Source organism: Haemaphysalis longicornis, unplaced genomic scaffold, assembly GCF_048455015.1.
Source record: "Haemaphysalis longicornis isolate Haplotype H1 unplaced genomic scaffold, Haemaphysalis longicornis Haplotype H1 scaffold_9, whole genome shotgun sequence".
Taxonomy (NCBI): Eukaryota; Metazoa; Arthropoda; class Arachnida; order Ixodida; family Ixodidae; genus Haemaphysalis; species Haemaphysalis longicornis.
In genome coordinates, this window is record NW_027526460.1 from 51026878 (window position 1) to 51050495 (window position 23618).

The window sequence follows — 23618 nt, forward strand, 5'->3', positions numbered from 1 at the left end:
TGACCGATGCAGCTAGTGGGCAATGCACAATACGGACGTGTAAGCAGGAATAGAAAACAAAAATTAAGAAAAATACATGGAGATGCAAAAGATGACAAAAAATACAATTATAAGCTCTTTGCTACTTTAGGCAGAGTGTGGGAACACAACATTGCAAATTAAAGGCTGTGTACAATCTGCTTTTTTTTTGGCCCCTTTGAAGTTTTCATGTAAGTTACCGCAACTATCCCAGCTGCACAGACTATCTACAGTATAACAGCATTTGTCTACAGCAGTTGATTCCAACACCTTTAGGGTCTTCAGTTTACGCCCGTGCCACATGTACACGAAAAATGGCATAAAGTGCTTAATGCCTTAAGTTTTAATGCCATTAATTCGCTGCTACACGCAAAAATCTAATGCCATTCGCTCTAGTGTCATTTTCGGTTTAAGGAGTTCTGCACAACTCGTTCACCTTCACGAACGCCTTAAATCAGCGTACTCTCGAACACGATGAGCACCAAATGAAACCAACGAAACTCTCAGCACCAGAGTGTTGACGCAGAAACGTAGCTGAACTTCAAAATAAGACGATTTTTGTGCACTCTTGGTGGCGAAGTTTTGAAGACGAAGAAGTTCACTAAAACAGCGGCAAAAGGCAAAACATCGCATCACTCGTCGTGTTAAATTTTTTGGATTTGGCTACCGCTGGCAGGCGACGGCAGCTGCTGAAGCCACTTTTAGAAACGGCTCACAACATTTTTTAGAAAACACTATTTCTCATAACGTTTTCTTTCACAAAAAACATTTTAAACCCATGTAAGACGTTTTTATCTACGTTAAAGGCTCCTCAAATATGAGTGAATTTCTTTTTTGGTCATGATAACCATCATGACTAACACATTTAATGCCTTTGCGTTTCCGCATGTAGCTCGGCCTGCCCAATCAATGTCATTTGGTATCTTTAAGGCCTTCAACACTTAAAGGCCAACTGCACTCAAATTTTCGACAACGTAAAAATAATGTCACCTAACAGTTCATATAAAAAGGGCGCTAAATGCAAAATATTGCACTTCAACCATCAACGCGCGCGACGAAAACGGCTCGCGACATTCGCGTTTTCGGAACCGAAACTAAATAGAAAAGGCGGCCATAGCGGCGGCCGGACGTGACGTACGTGAGGGAACGGAAGTGACCGCGCCAGAGCCGGCAGCCGCTCAGAGCCGCCTTCAAATGCACGTGGTAGCGCCGCGTTTCGCTTTTTTATTTCCACAGAAGAACTTCCGCTAACGTTTGCCCATGATAATGGAGTTGGGCACAATTCCGGCATCCCGTTGCTATCAATCGAGATGAAGTAGACCACCCGACAGTAATTTTTTCCATCATAATAACTGCCGGAATGGCAATTTTTGGCATTGCAAGTAAAAAACGGACCCTGATTTACAAAGCTATTTGCTCGTATACGATATCAAAAAGTAACTTTTATTATAGCCGACCCCTCAGCTATCACGTCGCCCTCTCTGAAGGGAACAAATCGCACGCGGGCGGAGATAAATCACTATTTCTACTATACATTACATACAAACAGCTTCGTGAATATCGGCCCAGTATTTTTTCCCCTGTGTGCACATCGAGAATCGAATTATAAAAGGGATCTGAAACTATAAGCCCGCCTCCAGAGCTAAATGACGCACTAAAACACGAAAACACTTCCTATCTACCGCTGTTTTCTACTTTAACCAGAGACAGGTACTGTTGAAAACGTTTTACTTTCAAATAAACTAAATCTAACGCTCAAAGTAAATACTTCACTTGGGAATCGAACAAAAATATAATCTATTGTTTAGGAGAGGAGCAGTTTAGTTTTCGCACTTCCCAAGTACGATGGCCAATATTTGTGCGGGTGTATTTGTTACTACGAGAAAGGCTGATTTTGGTTCACTTAGCTAGCGAGACAAAAGTCGCACAAATGTTTATAGCCGCGTGTACAAGAACTCTATTTGGGTCGTAAAACTTTTCGAAATGTCTAAAGGATAGAGGTGGCGTTGGGCCAGCCCAAATGAGGCCAACATTGGACGCGAAAGTGCAAGTGGTCAATAATTTATAATATATCTTTTTTTTCTGTGGTAAATGCAATAGGAATGACAAATGTAAGGCAAGTGCTCCTTTCGCGCTATTTTTTTCTTTGAGTAAAAATATTATTTTCAAGTAAAAAGAGTTTTGCTAACTCCAACACGTTCGCAAGCGCCTGAATAAGTTTAGGCTTCTAATCATTTTTTTTTTTTTTGCATTTAGAAAAATGGGGGATATTACTGCCTATGCGGTTAGTTTAAACATTTGATGGCGACGCCGGTACAGCGCGCTGGTGTAGCAGAGAAACCCCGGGCGAACGCATCCCTGCGCCCGGCGGAGCGCCCTGCAAGTCACCGGAGAAGCGCGAGCTTCACGGGACAGGTTCCCCAACCTCCGTCACAGGCCGCTCGGAACTTGTTACGGCGACTCTCCGCCAGGTGCAAACGTCGTCTGCTCGGAGGTACTTTGAACGGCGGTACCTAGCGCTCTTTGTGATTACGAAGCTAAGGATTTCGCCATGGTGATTTTAAGAGCATAGACTACTTATTCAAACAAAAAAAAATTTTGAGTGCAGTTGGCCTTTAATGTCATTTTTCGTGTACGTGTGGAACAGGTATTAAGTGTTAAGAACCAGCTCTTATACGAGAAAGGCTGCACACCATTTTCATCAAAAATGTTCAAGTCGAACAAGGCATTTCCATTGCTCTATGCTTTTTTCAGAAGTAATGTATGGCATTTTATAATTAACACTTGTCCTGCAACTAAGTGAGCTAAGCGGTGAAGGTTTGGGCTGACTCAGTAGATATGGTGTTCACACAAAGGCTAGGCAGAGCTAAGCAATTACCTTTGCAGCATCGAGTGTGGCGTAAACATCTCCTGGTCTTGGGAGCACAAAGGAATACCTCTTCTTAAACCTTGGCAGGCTGGGAAAGAGAACCGCAGATAACAAAAGATGAAAGACTTGAGGACCGAGTGCAAAGATAGGGGCCAAAGACAAAGGTGTAAAAAACAGCCGCGATTACCAAGCATCCTCTGCCCAGAAATTGTTAAGGAAGACAGCCCAGAAAAGATTTTCAAACTTTCAACACAGCACAAAATTTTAAATTCCTTGAGGTGATTAGTGACACTGAAAGAGAACTAACTCGAGGCAAATACCACAAATCCACCTAGCAAATAATTCTTTTGCTAGATAAAATTTTTGATAGCGTAATTTTTCTGCCACCTAATAGTACACAAAAAAGAGTGGTAACTGCAAAACACTGTGTTCAAAAAAGGCAGCCACTGCCAGTGGCCAGATGTGACTGCCTCCAGTGCACATAAGCTCACATACATCAGAGACAAAATTGGGAGTTGTAAACGTGTCATGAGCTTCCCAAAGCAGCTGTCATCGTCACTGGACAATCTCCCCCTGAGTGCGTATGTGAGAATTTAATTGATTGATTAATTGATTGTAGGGTTTAACGCGCTGACGCAATGCAGGCGATGAGGCGCGCCGTAGTGGAGGGCTCCGGATTAATTTTGACCACCTAAAGATCTTTAACGTGTGCCGAAATCTCGAACACACAAGCGTTTTTACTTTTGATTGATTTGATTGTAGGGTTTAACGCGCCGACGCAACGGAGGCGATGAGGCGCGCCGCAGTGGAGGGCTTTGGATTAATTTTGACCACCTGGGGATCTTTAACGTGCGCCGAAATCTCGTACACACAGGCGTTTTTGCTTTTCGCCTCCGTCAGAAAAGCGGCCGCCGCGGCCAGGAAACGAACCCGCGACCTCGTGCTCAGCAGCGCGACGCCTTAGCCACTGAGCCACCGCAGCGGGTAGGTGAGAATTTTGGCTAGTTATGTTGACGTCACAGTCAAGCGGAAATCGCTGAATCAAGCATGAGCTCCTGACAGCTGCTGTCATCTTCACTGGCCAATCACCTGCATGGTTATGCTGTTCAGCTTATACTCAACTTTAACGTTGAACTTCACAACATGCCAGGCAATGTCAAAGCTGCTGTGTACATCAAGCTGCAGGTACCACTTGCCGTGTAATGTTGGTGCTAGCGTCCAGGCATCCCAAACTCAATAGGGACAACCGGCCACTGCATACACCCTTCGTAGCCAAATGGAAGTTTTCAAGACTGCCACAAGCTTGTGACAGTGGCTGTCATTGTCACTGGCTAATTCACCTGACTGGGCACGTTGTGAAGCTATTGCAAAAATGGAAATTTTCCTGACAGGGCCTGCCTGCAATGATCTGGGGATAGCTCTTTTTCGCCAAGCAATGCGGAAGTAATGCTAATGCATTGAAAACATCAAACAAGCATTTTTGTGCTTCCCCTACTCTCATTTCACGGACACTGTTTTCATCAAGTGGCCATGATTACTTGATTCATGTCATTAAAAAAAAAACCAAAACCCTTTGTTTCTTTTGAACCGGAGCACGAGCTCTGTGGGACAGGTTCCTCTTCTGAATCACCGGCACACCCAGCATTTAGTTCAACGACTTCCCGCCAGGTGCGACGTCGTCTGCTAGAGATATTTTGAACACTAGTAGTTGCTCCCAGGCATAAGGTTTCTCCATGGCGAGTTCGCAGTATAAACTATTAACGTGGATCAAATTCGGACAAGGTAAGATTTGTGTGCAGTTGGCTGTATACCTCCCCGCCGTACTGAACAGCGAATAGCTTCACGGTCAAACAAATACCTTCCATTGCAGCAATCTCCTATTCACCTGATGTGGCAGTATCCCTGGCTGCTTTCGGTAATGACGGCGTCGTCGTCGCAACTCTTTACAAGTTCCAGAAACTTCACTGCATCCTCGTTTTTGTGCAGGGGGATAATCGCCTGCAAGCAGGTGCGGAACGTGAAATCAACAATTCAAAGATGCTTCCAGCCTTCACAGCGAAATGTGCTTACCGTGAGAAAAGGAGGCACTCCAGCACCACCCAGCGAACGCTTTCTTTCAGTGGCCTCCTCTCTCTTCAACTTTCTCAGCTGCTGAAGCTGCAGTGTGTTTCACCGTTAGTTATATTGCAATCAGCACACACAAAAAGTTCTAATAGTCTTTTTTTTTTATTTACTACTACAGGACAGTTAGCGGCAATTTTGGATTGACGATCAAGGAGACCTGACACCCGAAAGCCAAAAGCACACGACGTGAGTGAAACATTACCTGATTTTTTCTTTCTTGCTTTTTCATCTGATGTCTGTTCTTTCGGGTGATCGCTTTGAGATTAACCTTTCCTGAACGTAAAAAAGCAAAAGTGAGCACGAATTAATGTAGACATAAACGAAAACAACAGTAAATTGCTGATGCTACTATGTGAAAGCACATGGCTAGGCCCGTCAACATGCGCGAATCAAATAGCAGGTGTCTGGCTAACTGAAACAAAACAAAAACTTAGCATCTCACCTCTGCTGAGCGATTCCAGCGATCTGTTGCTTCTATGACGACCATGCTTATGTGTTTTGTTCTGCTGTTTGAAGGCACCTGGCCTGTGCGCCACATTTTCGCTGGGCAGCGCCATTTTCTTTGCCAATGCTGAAGATAGCCTGCGCTAGCACAACAGACGCTGTTGAGCAAATGTGCATAAAAAAACAACCACTAGCCATTAAAGAGTAAATAAAAAATGTACACAAAATAAAAGCATATACAACTACACTTTTTAAAAAGTTGTTTTGATTTGTTTTTATTCACTGTAAAGAAAACTTGGCCGAAGTCGTCGTTGACGAAGTTGACGGGGAAGAGCTTTTAAAAATGGCGGCCGCGCTGCCGGAGGTCCCTGAGCGACTGAAATGTGTGGCCCCTTACGTAAAAATAGCGGCCGAGCATGATTCCAGGGACCCTGTCATCGCCTATTGGTGTAAGTAAAGTGTTTAAAATAATTGTCACCTCGCAGCTGTGCGTGCATTTTGAGTAGACTAAGGGGGGCGGTCTCCGAAGGCAGGGGTTCACTGTGTTGGTCGTGGTTGTGTTTTAACCTCAGATTATTGTGCGATTAAGCGCTGGCAGCTGACACTTCCACCAAAATGCTGTGTCATGGAGCTGCGAAGACATTATAATTTCGGTCTAGACGAATCGTTGCAGGGCGTTAAGCGCGCCGGTGCATTATAGCCTTGGGCGCTTCCATGCCGTCATATGACAGCTGCAACGTAAACAATCACTGGTATCTGCCTTGTTCTCCCCAACAGGCCGTCTTTATGCGCTGCAGACCGGCATGAAGGTTGACAGATCTTCCTCCGAGTGCAGAGGGTTCTTGATGGCCTACATGGACTGGTTGGAAAAGGTATGTCTGCTGGTACACACTCGTGACGAGAAAACATGGTTGACTCACAGCGCTTTGAGCATTTGCACTGCCGACGACTATTTAAACTGCCTCCTAGTAATTACTTGCATCGTGGAGGTAATCGAAGGAAATGACGTAGGAAATTGGGAAGATGACACGTCTCTTCCTTTGCGGCACTGCTTGTTATCAAACGATTGCATCAGATTAGGTCCCATGTCCGGAACAGGCAGTTGTCTCCAGCCGGCTTTCAAAGCGCGTTTTGAAAGCCGGCCGTAGACAACGGTTAGTAGGTACCCTCTCTCTCAGCCGCTTGCGGGAACACGAACGTCATAATTTGGCTGCATCTATTCTCACGGTAGCCGTGAGAATTACCGTCGGGAAATTCTCGCGGCAGTTTCCACAAAAGCTGGCAGGGACTAAAATTAGCTGAATAGTATTACCGTAGTAAATTAGGCAAACCTGAATTTACCTCTATTAGTCTCATGTAACCAAGGGTCGTCCCGTACACAGGGGGACTGCTCGCGGCATTCTCTTCGGCCGCCTTCAATATATCACAAGCCGGGGAGTTTTCTCCTTTTCTCTGCAACGTGGAGGGGTCTATTTCCGGTTTGGTGCAACAAAAATGTAGGCATGGCTGCCTGCTCACAAGCGTGCGCTCAGGCTGGTAGGGCGTTTGGGAAGCCATAAACGTTTTTTTGTCGAGTGGTCTGGTTGAAGGGGAGTATTAAGTTTGTCACTCAAACTCCGCGTGCACCCAAAACACAAAAGAAATGCCAAAATGTTCGTACAGGTTCAGGCATAAAAGAGGTTGGTGCACAGTGCTGACGACGGCGGATCGTCACAGCAAATGCGAAAAATAAGCTGGGAAGTTGACCCACAACAGCCAAAAGGACAGCCACCGCCCAAATGATGTCATTTCGGCAGTGCCAGGGGTGCATAATGAGGAAAATTGAAGAGAGCGCTGTTGGTTTTTCCGCATCTTTCACAGCGATTTGTGTGCTCACCGCTTCACGCATACGTGTAATATTTGGCTGAGGTATTCCTGACAACGTAATCTGAACGTCGCACGGGTTTATTTGCCCTGCTCAAAGCGTGTTACAGGGTCCCTTTAACCGAACGTAATCCATTCTATCAAAACTCTCGCAGCCCAACCGAACATGTTATAGCCTAACCTAACCCAATTCAGCTACACCAAACACAACCTATATTAAACCCAGCCCATTCCATTCCAGAGGTCCTGTGCGTCGATTGCATGATATTTGTAGGAATACCCAGAATGTAAAAAATCTAACAAAATCCATATGAATGAAAATTATATATTTGGAAACAAAAAAGTACCCTTATGCCAGATTTCAACCACAGTCTCCCTGTTTTAAAGCAGGCACTATACCACAGCGCCACAGAATTGCCCATTTGAATTTGATTTTGGGGAGAATATTTGGCCCAAGGCAGCTCCGGATGGCGCATTTAGCCAATCAGAGGGACTACGGTGAGAAAAATCTCTAATTCTTACGGCTGCCGTGAGAATAGGCACTGGGTTAAATTTCGACGCAATTTTAAAATGTAAGTACAGTCAAAACTCGATTTAACAAAACCCGCTCGTCCGAATTCCCCGATCTAACAAACAAATACCGATTCCCCGCAAGTTCCTATACTGCTCAATGCTTTCATGAGCTCGGAACTAACGAAATATATTCAGCGCCATTCCCGATTTAGTGAAGTATTTCAAAAAATGGGCACTACAAGAGAAATTTGGATTCTGTTTCGTCAGGACGGCAGGAAGATTATTGCGCCACGCCAGGAAAAAAACCGGCGTATCTGGTTTTGTTTTTATGGAGCTCTATGAGATAAACGCAGCAGTCCCGTAGAAGTGGTACGGGAGAAGAAGTGGTACAACAGAAAGCGCTGTGTTTCATGTGTCTGCTGGGGTGCGACGACTTCAGGGCAAGCCCCAGCTGACTAATTATTTTCACCGTGACTGTTAACACTTAGCTAAATTATCGGCATGCGAGCGCCACGGCCGCCGCAATTACGATGCCATGGTAGCTGCTGGGGTGTGCCTCACTTTATACACAGAATTTATGGAATCAACTGCTTGTAACATGACAGTCTCGATTTTACGAAATTTTTTATTTAACAAAACAATTTGCAGTTCCCGGTGGCTTCGTTAGATCGGGTTTTAACTGTACGATAAAAAAAAAAAGAAAGGTAAAGACAGGCAGTCAGAGGAAAAGAAATACGTGTACTGTGTAATGGGTCCCAAGTTAATTTTACGGTTAATAGAACTTGGAAGGGGGGATGGTTGGAGAGAGTGAGAAGGTGGTACAGTGGGATTCAAGTGTGATTTGGGCTTCCACATTTGAATTCAGATAGGACAGTTTGTGCTCACTCTGCTCTGCAAAAGAGATGTAACATAAGGATGTGCATATTGTCGTGCAGGAGAAGGCGAGCAGGAAAGACGAAGAGGCGATCTCGAGTGATGTCGTCGCTCAGGCTCACATCGAGACTCGAGCTTTGAAGCTTTTCCTGTGGGCAGACGGCGAGGACAGGGCGGCGCGCTTTAATAAGTAAGCACCATTTTTTTTAACCTTGTGAGTGCCGTCTAAATTGTGTACAAAGCTGTGTGGCCCTATTTCAATTACTGACACAATACATTCTCATGTTGTGACCTGTTACAGGAACGTCATTAAGGCATTTTACACGGCCGGTTACCTTTTCGATGTGCTGACTACATTTGGAGAGCTCACAGAAGAGGTACGTCAGCAATGGTCTTGGAGAAGTGTGTGTGTCTAATTTGATGGCTGTTTTCTTAGAACAGTTCCCAAACTACTTAGTAAGCTACAGTTGTGCCTCATTGATATAAACACCTTGGTTCCTGGCGGGAATTGCTCATAGAGCTAGTTGTCAATATTAATGAACCGTGCAGAAATGCATTGAAGTCTTTCTGACTACCCAACCGTAGTCTAGGTTGTAGCTTGTAGGATAGCTTGTTCAGCTCCGCGTTTCTCATTTTGCCAACCGCTGTGATGTGTAGGATTACCAGCTTATTGAGGTTCGTGTTCCTCTTTCTGCCAATCTTTGGGCCGTGTTAAAGCAAGGAATGAGAGCAGAAAGCTGTCGTTGTGTCAGTGCAAAAATCTGTGCTTCCAGCTTACCTTTGGAGACCTTGTTCATTTGGGGTGGGCAAAATTACGTCTATGTCGGTGGTGTTTCATATATCAAGATACAAGGTTATGTGGAAGTCAGTTTGATGCTTTCCTATTTGTTGTCTGAAAACTGAGCGTTTATATTGATGAGTAAATGTTTGCTCACCAAAAAAGTTGTCTATAAACCAGGCTGTCTGTAGTAATAAGGCTCAGCTGTATCAACAAGTGTGGGGAAGTTATCAGCTTGCTGTTTTTATATTGCACAATTTCCGTGCATGCATGCTTCACAAGAGCCACATCTGTCTGCCACATAATGTGTGCAAGGGCCTGTGTAAAACATCTTGTGTTGGTTCCTGTAGGTTGCCAACCATCGCAAGTATGCGAGGTGGAAGGCAGCATACATTCACAGGTGCCTCAAGAATGGAGAAGCACCGGTCCCAGGACCCTTGAAAGGAGACGACGAGGGATTTGAGGAAGATGCCGGTGGTAAGGCTGCCTTTCACTTGTTCTGTGTCTTCTTCCTTCTTGTAGCAATATCGTATGCAGAACTTCATGAACGCCCATCAGCAGTTAGTTTACTCTAATAAGAGATCATCGCCTACCTATGTTCCCTGTTCCTTCTGGTGTACCACAAAGCATTGTCCATGGCCCTCCTTTTTGTATGTTTATGACCTTCCCGCTAACATTGTCTAACATACAGGTATTTGCAGATGACTGCATTCTTTACCACACTGTATTCGATCCATTGTGTTCTTTAATCATCCAATTAAATTTTCAGTGTGTTGAAACTTGGTGTGGAGGGCGGTAAATGTGCTTAAAATTGAATGAAAAAAGTGCTAATTTTATTTCATCAAAGAAAGCTTATAAATTCTTCCCATAGGTACTTGTAAATACCTAGGAATTAACTTGACATCTTACCTTTCTTGCCCATATTGCATGTTGCTAAAAACACTAGCTGTTGGCTACAAATATCGAATACAGTCAGCTCCAAAAATCCTAGCTTATTTAGATACAGTTCAAACCAAGCTGTAATGCACATGCACGAAGGGACTCCTAGCAATCTTAATATATATTGCATATGCTTGAGTATGTTCAAAAGCATGTGTTAAAATTTGCCTTTTAATTTTAAGTACTGCTATCAAAGTATCGTTCCTGCATTTGCCTTCCACGTTTTCCACAGTTTCTGCGACATGACACCTACCAGGCGTCATGTCGCAGAAACTGTGGAAAAGCAATCTGCCCACCACGAGCCCATTCAGCCCATCAGTATTTGTTTTTGATGCAAATGACAACATAATGGAACCACTTGCTTTGCTTACTGATGCGTGTGCCACTCTGTCACCAACACATTCAAGTAGTTCGTTAATTAAACACCTATCTCATCAATAGATGTAAAAGTCCACCTGCATGAATCCTTTAATGTGGTTTTGAGGTACAATAAATGCGTTAATAAATTGCAAACAAAAATCAAGCATGGCCGGCAGCGAAGCTAGGTGCACAACCTGCCGACTTAATGTTAAAGTGAGTTGCGGAACACGCAGCGGAAACTAAATGTTGTGTGGTAGTCTCATTCATTCAGCCCCTGGACATCTTGTACTCTATATCCTTGGTTCAGTGCTTTTAGTTGTAATGCTCATTGTTGAAAGCATCAGTAAGAAATCTTCCATAGCACTGGCGCCATGAATCGTGGTGCCTAAAAAACCATGTTCAGCTGCCACTGATTTGTATACTTCCAAGGCTGCTTACGTACTGGAGATTTGTATCTGAAAACGAGGGTGGTGGGTTTAAAAGCTTCACCTTAAATCATGATGGTTACACGTGGCGTGGCATTTTGTATTGCTTTCATACGAAACACCAGAAAATAACCGGCTTACCCAGGTATCCAGTGAGGGCTCAGTTCTGTGTGGGATGTTGTTGCCCATTTTGCAGCGGTTGGCGGAAACCCGAGCCCTTCGAACGGACCTGCTGGAGCCACTGGAGGTTCTGACGGTTTTCCACCGCTGCCCCCGGGATTCGCCGTGGGCGGCGCTGGCGCGTCTGGCTTCTCTGGGCCCAGCACCAGTGGCCAGCCCTCGTTTGGCGACTACCAGCCGATGCCGTCGTCGCTGTCCGTGCCCACCCCAGGATCTCAGGCGCCTCCATCAACGCCCAGTAGCTCTACCCAGCCTTCGCCGTCCATGGCACCCCTCGAGGACATTCGCGCTGCGAGTGAGTGTTCTATTTTTATCGTAGAATATGACGCGTGCCTGGCTCTACACATATTTTAAAAGACACATTGTCATCATCATAACAACCCCTGATGTGAGCGATGGTTCTCTCATGAGAAACTGTAGGGTATAATCCCACCCCTTGTGAATGGACAGCGTCGGATATGTGAAGGTTAGAGCAGTGTGATGTGCCAGTGTCTTGCTTAAAGGGGCCATGCAGACAAAACATGAGTTTGTTTTATTCGAAAGATTTTGTTTTTTATAGTGCCCCCAGCACTTGTCTGGCAGCAAACGATGCCGTATTAACTGAGAAATTAATTAATTTAGGTCAAGATTTTGATTCTCCCACCAAATTGTGTGTTTTCGTGACGTCTGCCATGAAGTCACAATGGCGGGCATTCGAACAAACTTCCAGTGCGTCATTACCCTCTGAGGCCTTGCTTTCCGTCAGTCCTCCCCCATTCACAGCCGCAGACCGTTGTCTTCCGTTGCTTTGTTTTTGACCACATTTGCACGTGGCTTGTTTTTGTTTGGGTAGAAAGTAATTGTTTCATGAAACATGGGGTATGTTCGACAAACAGGCTCACGTAAGTCAACGTCGCTTACACCAATTGGCCAGTGCCGTGTAAGACAACCCCAAAGCAGTGGACTGCTGTGCAGCTAAAACAAGCATAGTGCGCCTAGTACAGCAGGGCGCATAGGTACTTTTATGTTTATGTGCATTTTCGTAACTTTCATTGTTTACCTCACCATTCTTACGGCTGTAAAATGAATATGCATTACATTTAAACACAAAAAAGCTTGTTCGGCAAGCTTATAAGCCCTGCCTAATTTGTGTTTGCTTTTGCCGGCCTCAGCCAATCACAGAGCTGGCACATATGACATCATAGGTTCTGTTGTGGGAAATGGCCAAAGTGGGGCGCATGGCCATTCTCTTTTTTCCTGATTGTAGAGCTTATATGAGTGAAGTGTGCGTTAAAAGTGGTGTCAGTGTTATTCTAACGAGGAAATCTTTCGAATGAACCAAACTTGTGTTTCGTCTGCGGGCTTCACTCATATAAGCTCTACAATCAGGGAAAAAGAGAATGGCCATGTGACTGACCCACTGTGGCCATTTCCCGCACTGGAACCTGTGACGTATTATGGGCAGCTGTGCTATTGGCTGAGGCCGGCAGAAGCAAATGCAAGTTAGGCAGGGCTTATAAGAAAGAACAAATTGCTTGTAGCATGTAATGCAATACAAGTCAAAGTTCCCACTTTATGCTCATATACACCCCCCCCCCCCCCTTCCCCCCCGTCTGTTCGGACACTGCATACTTTCGATACAGCAGTCAATTTATTCCGGATTATAAGAGGATTCATTGTAATGGACGGAGACTGTAATCTGTGCCAACCGCCTGCTAAATCTGTGCGTTCCTGTTTTGTGGTGCAGATGGCGTGGCCTTGCGCACGGAAGACTTCAACAAGGCCCAGAAGTATTGCAAGTTTGCGGGGAGCGCGCTGCAGTACGAAGATGTTCCCACTGCCATCGAGAATTTGCAGAAGGCACTCAGGTTGCTTACCACGGGCTCAGAGGGACCATGATAGCCTCTCTTGTTCCACGAAACCGAAAGACAAAAAAAAAAGAAAAACAATAAAGAGCCCCTCTTCCTTCCTGAACTAGCTAGGATATGCCACCTCCAAAGCGTAATTGTGTTGTCTCCTGCCATGTCTGGTGCAAAGTAATGCTTTTCTTTTTTTTTTTTTTCTGCATTAGTAGCTGTTGTGAAGTCTGCTACGACAGAGCTTGGTGCTTTTCATTTTATCGCTTTCTATGATAGAGCAGGCATCTGTTGTCTGGTTTGACACACACACATGGCGGGGAAAAGGCCTAGGAAAGAGACTGGTAAATCAGATTAAGGTGCCTCTTCAGTGGCGATGAGCGACTGCCACTTGAGGTTTGTAAGATCCGGCTAATGTGATATGTTTGCAGCATTGCAAAACAAGCAGGCTGGCCGACTTATTGGGCTTTGTTTTTTGTTTTTATTATTTTGTTGTCCTTCCCACTAGTTGTGAGCCCAGCCTAGCTGCGTGTTTAGATGCCTCCTGACATTTCGACTTGTTGGTTTGGTTGTTTTTACATCCAGGCCAGGGGCAGTGACATTGCTGCACCAATTGTAGAAGAGATAATGGACTCAGTGCACCTACGACAGAACGTTTTCCTGCACCGCATGGAAAGTGTGCAATTAACACTTGGTACGCTGGTTACTGAACAGCGAGAAGGTATGCTTGAAATCCAAGCCTCAGTGTCTCAAAAATGGCTTTTGTGAATTTTTTTTCCAGCTTTTGGCTCGCACGTTGATTCCACCATTTTGGTTTTGCTTTCAGAAGATTTTACGAAAAAGGTGGGATCAGTGTGTTGCTAACATTTTCCAAGCTTTTTTATAAGGCTTGAGGTTAACGTGCAAGTACAATTTTGCTGGCGTGTGGTACGAACATGGTAGTCCTGATTTGTGTGGCCCAATGCACGGGAAAGCAGAAATATTTATATTTTTGGTGCGGAGTATAGCTTCTAAAAAAAATGGCATACTTACTGCTCAGCACTGATAAAATATTTTTCCACGAAGCAGTCACTGATGATGTGTTCAGTGGGGATCAGGGAATTGTCACGGAAACTTAGTACTTCGGCACCTTGTCAGATGTAATGGTGCAGCAAGTCAAGTAGAGGAGAGAATAACGATTCTAGATTTTGTATGTCTGGAATGTCTTTGTGTAAGTTTGTTTGCTTTCTTCTTTTATGTGTAGGTAGAAGGCACGAGCTTACAGTGCACTGGCACCATTTTGTGGTTTGGTCTGTTTTCAGTACTGTTATGCCATATTTTGCGAGTTCGTGTTATGTGAGTGATGTGAAAGTGAACAAAGGAGCAGTTCAAGTGAATCTGAAGGCCTAACTCTTCTTTGTCGTCTAGGCATGTAAAGTTTGTTCTAAATAAACTTATTGTGCAGGAGCTACTGTGGTTTGGTCTGCCTCCTAATACTTTAAGGGACACTGAAGTCACGATACAAGATTTTCTAGATCGATGGATTGGTGACACTTTGGAGAATGAAACTTCTGATAGATTGGCTGGTAAGGCCGCACTCCGAAGTGGCATAGGCATATCACAGGTCCAATACCAGGACATGAAGCCACTTCTACGAAAAAAAACTCCGGCAACAATGGCAACAGGAATGGGACGAACAAATCGTTAACAAATTACATTAATAAAACCACAGTTGGGTCGATGTACTACAGAAAAATGAAAGATTTACTGAAATATCTCTGTGCAGACTCAGAATCGGCCACGCATGGTACTCATTCTTACCCATGAAAAAGCACCGAACCACCATTAAGGGGGCAGACTGGTCTTAGAGCTATATTTTTTATTTACCAACCAATTTTAATGAAACTGCACTGCGTTATAGAGTTTTTTGTGCTGATTTCAAATCTCCTATTAGATTTTTTGTAAGCTGATTATATTTGGAGTTAATTAATGATTAATTGCCATTATTTTGGGACACAGTTACAAAATAACCACTCCATGCAGAAAGGCAATTACCACGTGGCTAGGCAGACAAATGACTAAAGAATACAACATAGGAAGAAATTTTTTGATTTAGCTATTTTTGGTCGTTTTACAACACAGGGAACTTCGCTTCTCCCGCGCTCTGCCAGAAATGGCTCGCAGGTGGTGCCAATTGAACACAATAATAATTTTCCAAAGCCTCCATTTAAAAAAATTGTTTCCTATATTGTATTCTCCACACATTTTGGTATCAGAAGCAAAAAGAATTAAAGTTGTACCTGCTCTGGGTGCCAAGATATCTGAGGATGAAATGCTAGCTTTGCATTGCAAGAAAAGTGCCATTTCACCATCGAATTCTGCGCTAACTGAGCTGTAGAGTGCACTTTAAAATGCTATTATAATATAATAACAACAAAATATGATGCCTTTTGATGAGGAAATTTACAGACTGTTAGAAAAATGGCCGTGGAGGCCAAAAATTCCATTTTTGAGAAAACGCTTTTTTTTACCGTTTTTCGGCCCCAAAGACCCAACTGCCCCCTTATGCAACGGATGTGGAGGACAGCTCTCAATTCTCCATATCTTAATTGAATGTTCAGGATTTGAAGACACTAGATGCCGTCACTTTCCCAAGATTTATAGATATGCCATACCCCTACACCCTTCTTTATTTTTAGCACATGAACCTATGTTTCCCACGAATTGCCGATCGTATTTTTAAAACTTATTACCTTCCGCGCGTAATTACAAGATGGTATACGTTAGCGTTTTTATATTTTTTTGTCAATGTTTTAGACAGGGCTTTTTACACCCCATACCAGTGATTCATTTTTTTGCCTCCTGACGTCCTTTCAAATTATATTTTACTGACTGAAAGACCGCTCACTCTAACATGATGCTCTTAGGCCTCAATGCCCTTGTGGCATAAACACATAAATACATGCTCACTGTACACATACATAGAATGAGCACAATTGTGCCACTCTTATGCATAGCTTTTGTAAAATAAGGTAGAAGATAGCATTACATGCTCACTGTACACATACATAGCTCACAGCTCACTGAGAACACAAGTGTGCCACTCTTATGCATAGCTTTTGTAAAATAAGGTAGAAAATAGCATAAACGTGAAGACGGTGTCGCCGCACAACTTACACCGCAAGTAGTTGAAATTTCATGACTAATATTTTCACAATGTGCCGTCACAAGTTTAAGAAAACGTAACTGGAAATTTTTGTAGTGTCATGATTGAACGTCAAAGAACAAAAAAAAAAGCCAGTAGTAATATCATGGAAGCCCCTCCGATGGATTACGCGGCAACCCCAGAACAGCAATACATTCTTTTTGGTTTTAGTGCAATACCTGGTGCAATACTCGGCCAGATAATTGTGTGACCCTTGTTGAGTACTGTGCATTACCACGGCCTTCTGCGGGTTTTCGCTGTGCTAAAAATACACGGGGACGATTTTTTTGGCTAAAGTCAGTATTAAGGTCACTCCTGGATGGCATTACTCTTCCACTCTTGTGCACGGTGTTGTGTATGCTGATCACGGGTCGCATGAAGAGACAGTTTGTCTAGTTATCTGAAACAGCAAACTACGTGGCAGTCCAGGAAAGTGTGAATTTGACCGAAACTGAAGAAACCGCTTGGTACGTGGCAGAGTTGTATTTTGGTTGCTTCTATGCCGCTATGCATCACTGCTGCCACACTTGCTTCCGCTTCTTCGTGACGCAAGTAGGGGAGGGGAATGCTTAGTACTATCACTGCCCCAAAGCTTTTGCCATCGGCTCATATATTGCATTGGCCCTTTGGCTATCCCAAAACTTCTGCAATCAGCTGGACCTTGGGTTGCCCCTTGGCACTCTCAATGACCGAAAATTTCCGCCATCTGCTAGACTAAGGCCTTGGCTCTTTCACTGCCTCGAAATTTCTGCCATCTGCTAGACTATAACCTTCACACTTTCACTGCGCCAAACATTCTGCCATCGGCTGGACTATAATAACCTTAATTGGTACTTTCACTGCCCAAAAAATTTTTGATAAATTTGACTGCTCGAAAATGTTTGCCGTCTGCTGGACTATATATAGCCTTAGCACTTACGCTGCTCCAAAATTTTCGTTATCAGCTGAACTGATATCGCCTTGGCAGTTTCAATGCCCCAAATTTATGCCTGCTATTGGCAAGACTATAAGTGGTATTCATTGAAAAGATTAGCTGCCAATTTCTTCGGTTGGCAACACTATGTAAACGGCCATGGACATGACCGCTGCCCCACGGACATGGCGCAGATCATGCCACTGCGTCCACACGCCGAAAAAAAAAAAAAAACACCAGCGTGCGTCGTCTGCTCCGTTTCAAACTGGTTCTCAACGGTGGTGTCAACAGAGATGTTATTAATCGTACTCAGATTGGACTCGAGGCATTACTTTGCATTCGGTGGGGTAAAGTTTGGAACGTCCAACACAAATCATGCGCTTAGCACAGACAAGTACCGTTATCCTGCGGAGCCCGACGTAACTAGTTACAGCGCACTGACAATGGTGTCGTGTGCCTCGTACCTGCAAGCGTTGCCTCGCGAGTGAATACAAGCTATACACTTTTACTTTTTTTTTTTTTGCGCCTTACCTCATTCGGCGCAAGGTGCCCCCCCTCTGCCCTGCCCGCTCGCCCGTCAAACTCATTTGTACAGCGAAGCCTTCTATGGCTGGGATCCTACAGATCGTCTCCGAAAACAGAGCAATGTAGAGAAGAATCGCACGCTAGCGTACTGCCACCTTGCGGTGGCGAATCAAATACCTGGGATTGTAAAACTCAGCACCACACCTTCAGCACGTGTAACAACTCATAAAAACAAAAAAACCCTGCGACCTCCATATATTTATGATATAAGACAAAAACGTTTTCTCAACAATTAATTTTTGTTTAGAGGTGAAACCTACTTTAGTGAATCTGTGTAAGCAATTGGTTTATGTAAGATGGCTTTCCCACATTGTGGGCTGCACAGGGAAGTATGACCATCAATGGAGGGAGTAGGATTACAAAAAAAAAAAAAAAAAAACGGCTCCAACTCTTGTTTTATTGTAACTATTCCGAAACTGATTACATGACAATCAGCTGCTAAGACGGCTTAACAGTACGCCCAGTTTTTTTTTACATTTCAAAATTACTCAGTTCACGCAGCGAAGTCGTGAATATTGGGGAATTTCCGTCCGCTGCCAACCCATGGCTTCTCCGAGAGGGAAACGGACTGCCCCATCTTTGCCCGCTGGAATAAAACTTTAGTCAATCCAAGTTTCATTCAGGTAATTACCTAGGGAGTATGCTCACTTGCAAATCACAAACAGACCTCTTGTTTCGTGCACTTCTTGGACTGTGCCCCGGTCAAAGCATATTGTTGCTCACGTTGAGGCTCGGTACAACTGCTTCGCTGGTCATCCTTCTTCCCAGAGCGTAAGGGCACTGAAGTTTTATGTGCGGAGCACCTTAGGACCGCACAGTGTCCGTCCGCGTCCGTGCGCATAGCATTTACAAACGCAAAAATCTCACAGGCACCGGCAGGATTCGAGCCTGTGTCTGGTAGAGCAGACAGAGTTAGTGTCAGTCGTCTTACCCATTGGGCTACGACCGTGAGTTATTACCCAAGAGTCGAACGGCTTACCCCCTCACCTGTGACGGTGCGGAGTACCTCCCAATGTCCGTCCGCGTCCATTCGTGCGCACACCACCATCAAGCGAGAATCAAGCGATTTGATTTGAGCCGTGAGTTGCAGTTTCATTTAGGGAATAATCAAGGTGCAACTCACGGATCAAATCGAATGACGATCGGGGCGCAAACAAGGGCATCCGCAGAACTTTTTGCAAGGAGGGAATCCATTAGCGAAGGGGGGTGGGGCGGCGGTACGGTTTGATAGCACCAAAACGGCGCTATTTGTGGTACAAAAATTACAAACAGCGAATTAGAACCAGACTTGGAGAGTATACATTGCATTTTATTACCGAACAAAGAAATACAGTAAAGTCCGCTTATATCGAACACGGATATATCGAATTATTGCATATATCGAACCCTTGTATAATTCTGGTAAAAATTACATGCATTTAAAACTTTTTTTTCGAACGCGATTTTGCTCACAATGGATATATCGAACTCCCCCCGCGCGTGATTTTTCGCTCTCCTTAGTCTCCGCTCTGTCGAAGACGCCCAGGACTCCGTACCGTTTCCAGGCACGAGCGAAACCGTCGCTGCCGTGGCCCTGCTACCACTGCTACGGCGAAGCTGCAGTGCCACTGAGGGCAGCAGTCTTGTGCTTGTCGACTGTTTAGATACCGTGGAGCAAGCAGTCACCAGCAACGCGTTGCGCACCAAGAAGCAGGCTACACTCACGCAGTTCTTCCGCTCCAATAAATGATTGTTTTCTTTCCGAGAAAGTGTTGTATCAATAGTGAACTGCAGGGTGATAAGAGCTCAGCGTTAGCTCCGACTTCGTCTGCAAGATTGCTCTCATATAAGTTTTTTAATGCAGAGCATTTCAGTAACTCACGATGTCACCCGCGTTGACGTCCGTAGTCCGCACCGCACCCCTCCCTACTATATAAAAAAAAAATACTATCCGGCGCCAGGTTTCGATCCCTCGACCCTGCGGGCAGAACACAATGTACATGGTGCTCTACCCACTGCGCCACAAAGCCGACACAGAATGGAAGCTTACGAACTCGCCTTATATCGTTGACTCATTCAAATTACTGCTGATGAGCGCTCTCTCGTCAGCAGTTGCCACAAGTGCAACAACATTAACGTAACGCAAACTACTTAACGTCGTGCGCCCCCGGAAATGCTCTGCATTTGATTGTGCCCCTCGCGAGGGGGATGTTTCACTGCGTCTTCTCTCGGTGATGATGATGATGATATTTTGGCTGTACCCTTTGAATCGGGTGGGTGTGCCGCGCACACGCTAGCCAGGACGAACAGAAAGAGAAATGCATGACAAACATAACGACAATAACACGGCCCGAACGAGACACAAACATATGGCACACCAAAAGGAAACACTTGACAACACTCGGCCACATACGAGAAACCAAGAAAAAAAAAAACAAAAAAAGCATAACATAACGAAGAATCTGAGAATGTACAATTAACGTCCCTGGACTGCCGTCGCACACCCGTGGCGCCATCTGGCGGAGGCGCGGCACAACTCGTAGCACTTTCTTTGAAAAAGCGCCATGAAAGCGCGGCAAATATGAAATAGTTTCACTCAGCGTGATGCCACAACTATGGCGAAGGCGCTCGTTTTAATGGAACGGAACCGGCTCTGGTCCCTTCCAGATCACCATTATGCCTTCCTACGCTACATAGACCCTGAGCTCAGGATGAGGCTGCCAGAGATACTTCCGCGCCGATTATAGACATTATACCACCGACTTCGTCTCAACGCAGCGCTTTCGAAGGCATACCTTTTAGATTCGGGTCGAAATGCGGTGCGGCGCGACCGTGTTACCGCTCGCATTTCAAAGCGTTTCGCTTTGCTAGCGGAACAGTTCGTGCCAAAGCAGCAGTTTCTTCGTATACATGCATTTCATTGTTGCTGCGCCCGTTTTCATCTGGTGGAATTACGTCAATCCGATTTCGGTGTTTTTTTCCTTTTTGATTTACGGTTTCTCAGCTTATACTCATCGCTTTAACAAAATTCTTGCGGGAGGAGATTGCTAATACATTGCTTTTTTAAGAATTAGGAATAAGAATTAAGTTTCCAGATGTTTATTAACGGTAATACATCACAAGAAGAAACGGCTGCGTTACATAACGGCAAAATTTTATTAAACAGAACGCTCTAATTAGGCACAAGATTCTGAAGCAATTGTGTCGCACCGATGAGAGAGCCATGTAAAATTAAATGATGTTGTGAGCCAACATTGCAAAAAAAGTGGTATTTTCATTGCGCAAACCTTTATACCCCTGTCACACGGTGTCATTAATTCGGTGCTACGCGAGAACAGTGAATGACATTTGAGGAAAATGACATTTAGCGGCTAAGGTTCGGTAGCTCATTCAGCATGTCTCCAGCCTCATGGGTACTCACAACTTCGTTGTCAGGTGGCAAAGAAGAGTCTCGCACACGCAGCACCCGTTGTGAACACCGACTTATCGCCGTGAGCAGGCAAACTTCGCAATGGGAAGGCGCGCGGCAGGGTCAGCGGCTCATCCGGGCCCCGGCTCAACCACAGAACAGGGAGGATTGCGCAACTCTGTCTTCGTTTTCTCAAGTCGGGTCAAAATAATTTGGTCTTACTTCCGGAATAACGGAGCGGAAGTCACGTGACGTTGACAGGGCCGCTGCCCTGTCAACATCGCTTCATGGGGCAACGTAAACGTTGCGTCTGATACTACTCATACTATGCATTAACATTGTTAGGAAAAACTTCTAACAAAAATTTCTCTTTGTTTATGATATTTTACGGCCATAACCATCTAGTTACCGTAACACTGTAACTTTGACGTTCCTAGATACGAAAGTGACTATAAACTCTGGCTCTTATCCGCTACCTCGCCAGCTCGAGGCAACGCCGTCTGCTCGAGGTTTCGGCGGTTTCGGCTGTGATCGTGTGCTGTCGAAAAACAAAAAAAAAAAGTTAGTGCTATTGCTTCACTTTCTATGTCGAATTTTTGCTATATCGAACTATTTTACAATCCACGCGCTGTTCGATATAAGCGGGCTTTACTGTAAAGTTAATAAAGAAAATAAAATGCGAAAATGCGAAAAGTTACTCCGTATCACTTAAAGAAGAGTGGTCAGTCTCGCTGCGTGAGGGTTCTCGACTCACGCCAACTGATCACCAGCACACAGCACAATACGTTCAATACAACTGCGCTCCGTCAAGCTTCCTTGAATAGCAGCTGCAGACGCCTCGGGTTTTTCTGGGCAAATTGCGAGTTGACATGCGTGATGAAGTCTGTTGAAATGACTCTCACAATAAAGATACTACTGGCCTCCCTGACTTTCAATACAGTATATGCACAAATGTTTTGAGGGGCTGATTTATAGGTTTTGTTTCTGGGCTTGGGTGGTGCCGACATTTCGCAATTTCGAAGGAAAGGGGTACAAGGTGATGGGACGGCAAGGGAGGATGTTACACTCTACCTACTAAGTGTAGCGGTGAAGACGTTTTAGCTAGATATACTGCAAATTTGCCCGAAAACTGAAGTTCTTGCGGTAAGACTCCATAAATCTAGAGTTTAGAAAAAAAACAGTCAAACCTTCAAGAATTGTTCGCTATCTTCAATAGCCAGCACAGGCAGTCTGTTTCACTGCCGTCACATGACCGGCAATGTTAGTCAGTGTCTAACGGTGCCATGTTGACCGCAGTCCTGAAGGATACGCAGGACCTGAGTGTGCTAATCATTTGAGTAACGTGGATTATGGGCTAGTTGGTTCACGTACATAATTAAAAAACTTTGCGCTAAAGAACGGGACAAAGGAGAGAACGTCAGTGTCGTTCTCTCCTCTCTTCCGTCCTTCTGAGCAAAGTTATTTTAATTATGGGCCAACCAAGCTGTGCAGCTTTTTTGTAGTGTATAAAAATATCCAAATCTCCAGGGGGGAAGGGGCTTGCCTCTCCTTCCGGACGCCCATGGCCGCAAAAAAATCGGATGTCACTCGGGGCGCAACTTCGATGTCATTTCGAGTCCCCGTACTCTGCACCCTCGCCATCATCCTCGGAGTGGAGATGCTGCCATTTTTTTTATACGGAAGAACCCGGTTGATACGTCCCCACTTCATACAATTTCCCGAATTACTACGTTCTCAATTGTGAACACGAAAAATGCCCCATAGTACTTTTCTTTCTGGATAGTATGAAATTTCTCCCTCGCGTTTCTTTTTTAAACGTATCAACTAGGATACAGCTACCTCTTCGGGATTCTTTTCGCTTTTTTTCAAGAGTATGTGTAATCGTAAAACCAAATTGCGTTTGACAGTTCATTCACGCGTGTATTTGATGGCTAAATTCCTGCAACAGAGGCCGCAAATCAACAGCGCCAGCCAGTAGTGGTCATGATGACGCCGTCGGTCACAGTTGGCCCCAGTCGGTCACAGGCCATGTACCTACATTACGAAAAGATAATACGGCTCAAAATGCACAAACAAAAAGAGGCGTTAGTTTAGTTGAATTAAACAAAATGCCAGACAACTGCAGTTATTCACCAAGAAGCTTGCGTACAGTAGCGATGCCCCAATATTGACTGCCTAATTTTAAACCGTCACAAGCAATCAACCAGCGCTAGAAGCACGAATAGGACGGGCATTGAAGCAAAACTAGTAGGGATATAGTTATTCTCAAATAGCAGTAATATGACATCTGTATTGAAGGGACCGATGAAGCGCCCGTTTTTTAACGT

The 23618-nt window shown here is 44.7% G+C and overlaps 2 protein-coding genes across 3 annotated transcripts in view; one reads left to right on the forward strand and one right to left on the reverse strand.

The window, feature by feature from the left end:
• Tsr1 (Tsr1 ribosome assembly factor) overlaps positions 1-11478 on the reverse strand; it is a 45579-nt gene extending 34101 nt beyond the window's left edge. Inside the window, exons 1-6 of one of the 2 annotated variants that reach the window (XM_077685571.1) lie at positions 11348-11478; positions 5454-5598; positions 5214-5284; positions 4958-5044; positions 4773-4885; positions 2897-2975 (exon numbers count right to left, since the gene is read on the reverse strand). In XM_077685571.1, coding sequence (XP_077541697.1) covers positions 2897-2975; positions 4773-4885; positions 4958-5044; positions 5214-5284; positions 5454-5598; positions 11348-11395 — 543 coding nt within the window. In that variant the 5' untranslated portion in view covers positions 11396-11478. Of the gene's footprint in view, positions 1-2896; positions 2976-4772; positions 4886-4957; positions 5045-5213; positions 5285-5453; positions 5599-6375; positions 6405-11347 lie in introns of those variants that run through there. The other variant, XM_077685572.1, reaches the window with a different exon arrangement.
• Positions 5750-14667, forward strand: Vta1 (vesicle trafficking 1). The gene is made up of 7 exons (XM_077685574.1): positions 5750-5904; positions 6233-6327; positions 8767-8894; positions 9006-9081; positions 9833-9959; positions 11403-11681; positions 13113-14667. Exons 1-7 carry the CDS (start codon positions 5799-5801, stop codon positions 13262-13264), a joined length of 963 nt encoding a protein of 320 aa, XP_077541700.1. The 5' UTR covers positions 5750-5798; the 3' UTR covers positions 13265-14667.
• The last annotated feature ends 8951 nt before the right edge of the window (positions 14668-23618 follow it).

Excerpts from the sequence above, each read along its gene's own strand:
- Vta1 (XM_077685574.1), top strand. The coding sequence starts at position 5,799 with ATGGCGGCCGCGCTGCCGGAGGTCCCTGAGCGACTGAAATGTGTGGCC. Across the intron at positions 8,895-9,005 it reads AGGGCGGCGCGCTTTAATAA|GAACGTCATTAAGGCATTTT; the intron begins GTAAGCACCATT and ends GACCTGTTACAG. Across the intron at positions 9,082-9,832 it reads TTGGAGAGCTCACAGAAGAG|GTTGCCAACCATCGCAAGTA; the intron begins GTACGTCAGCAA and ends TGGTTCCTGTAG.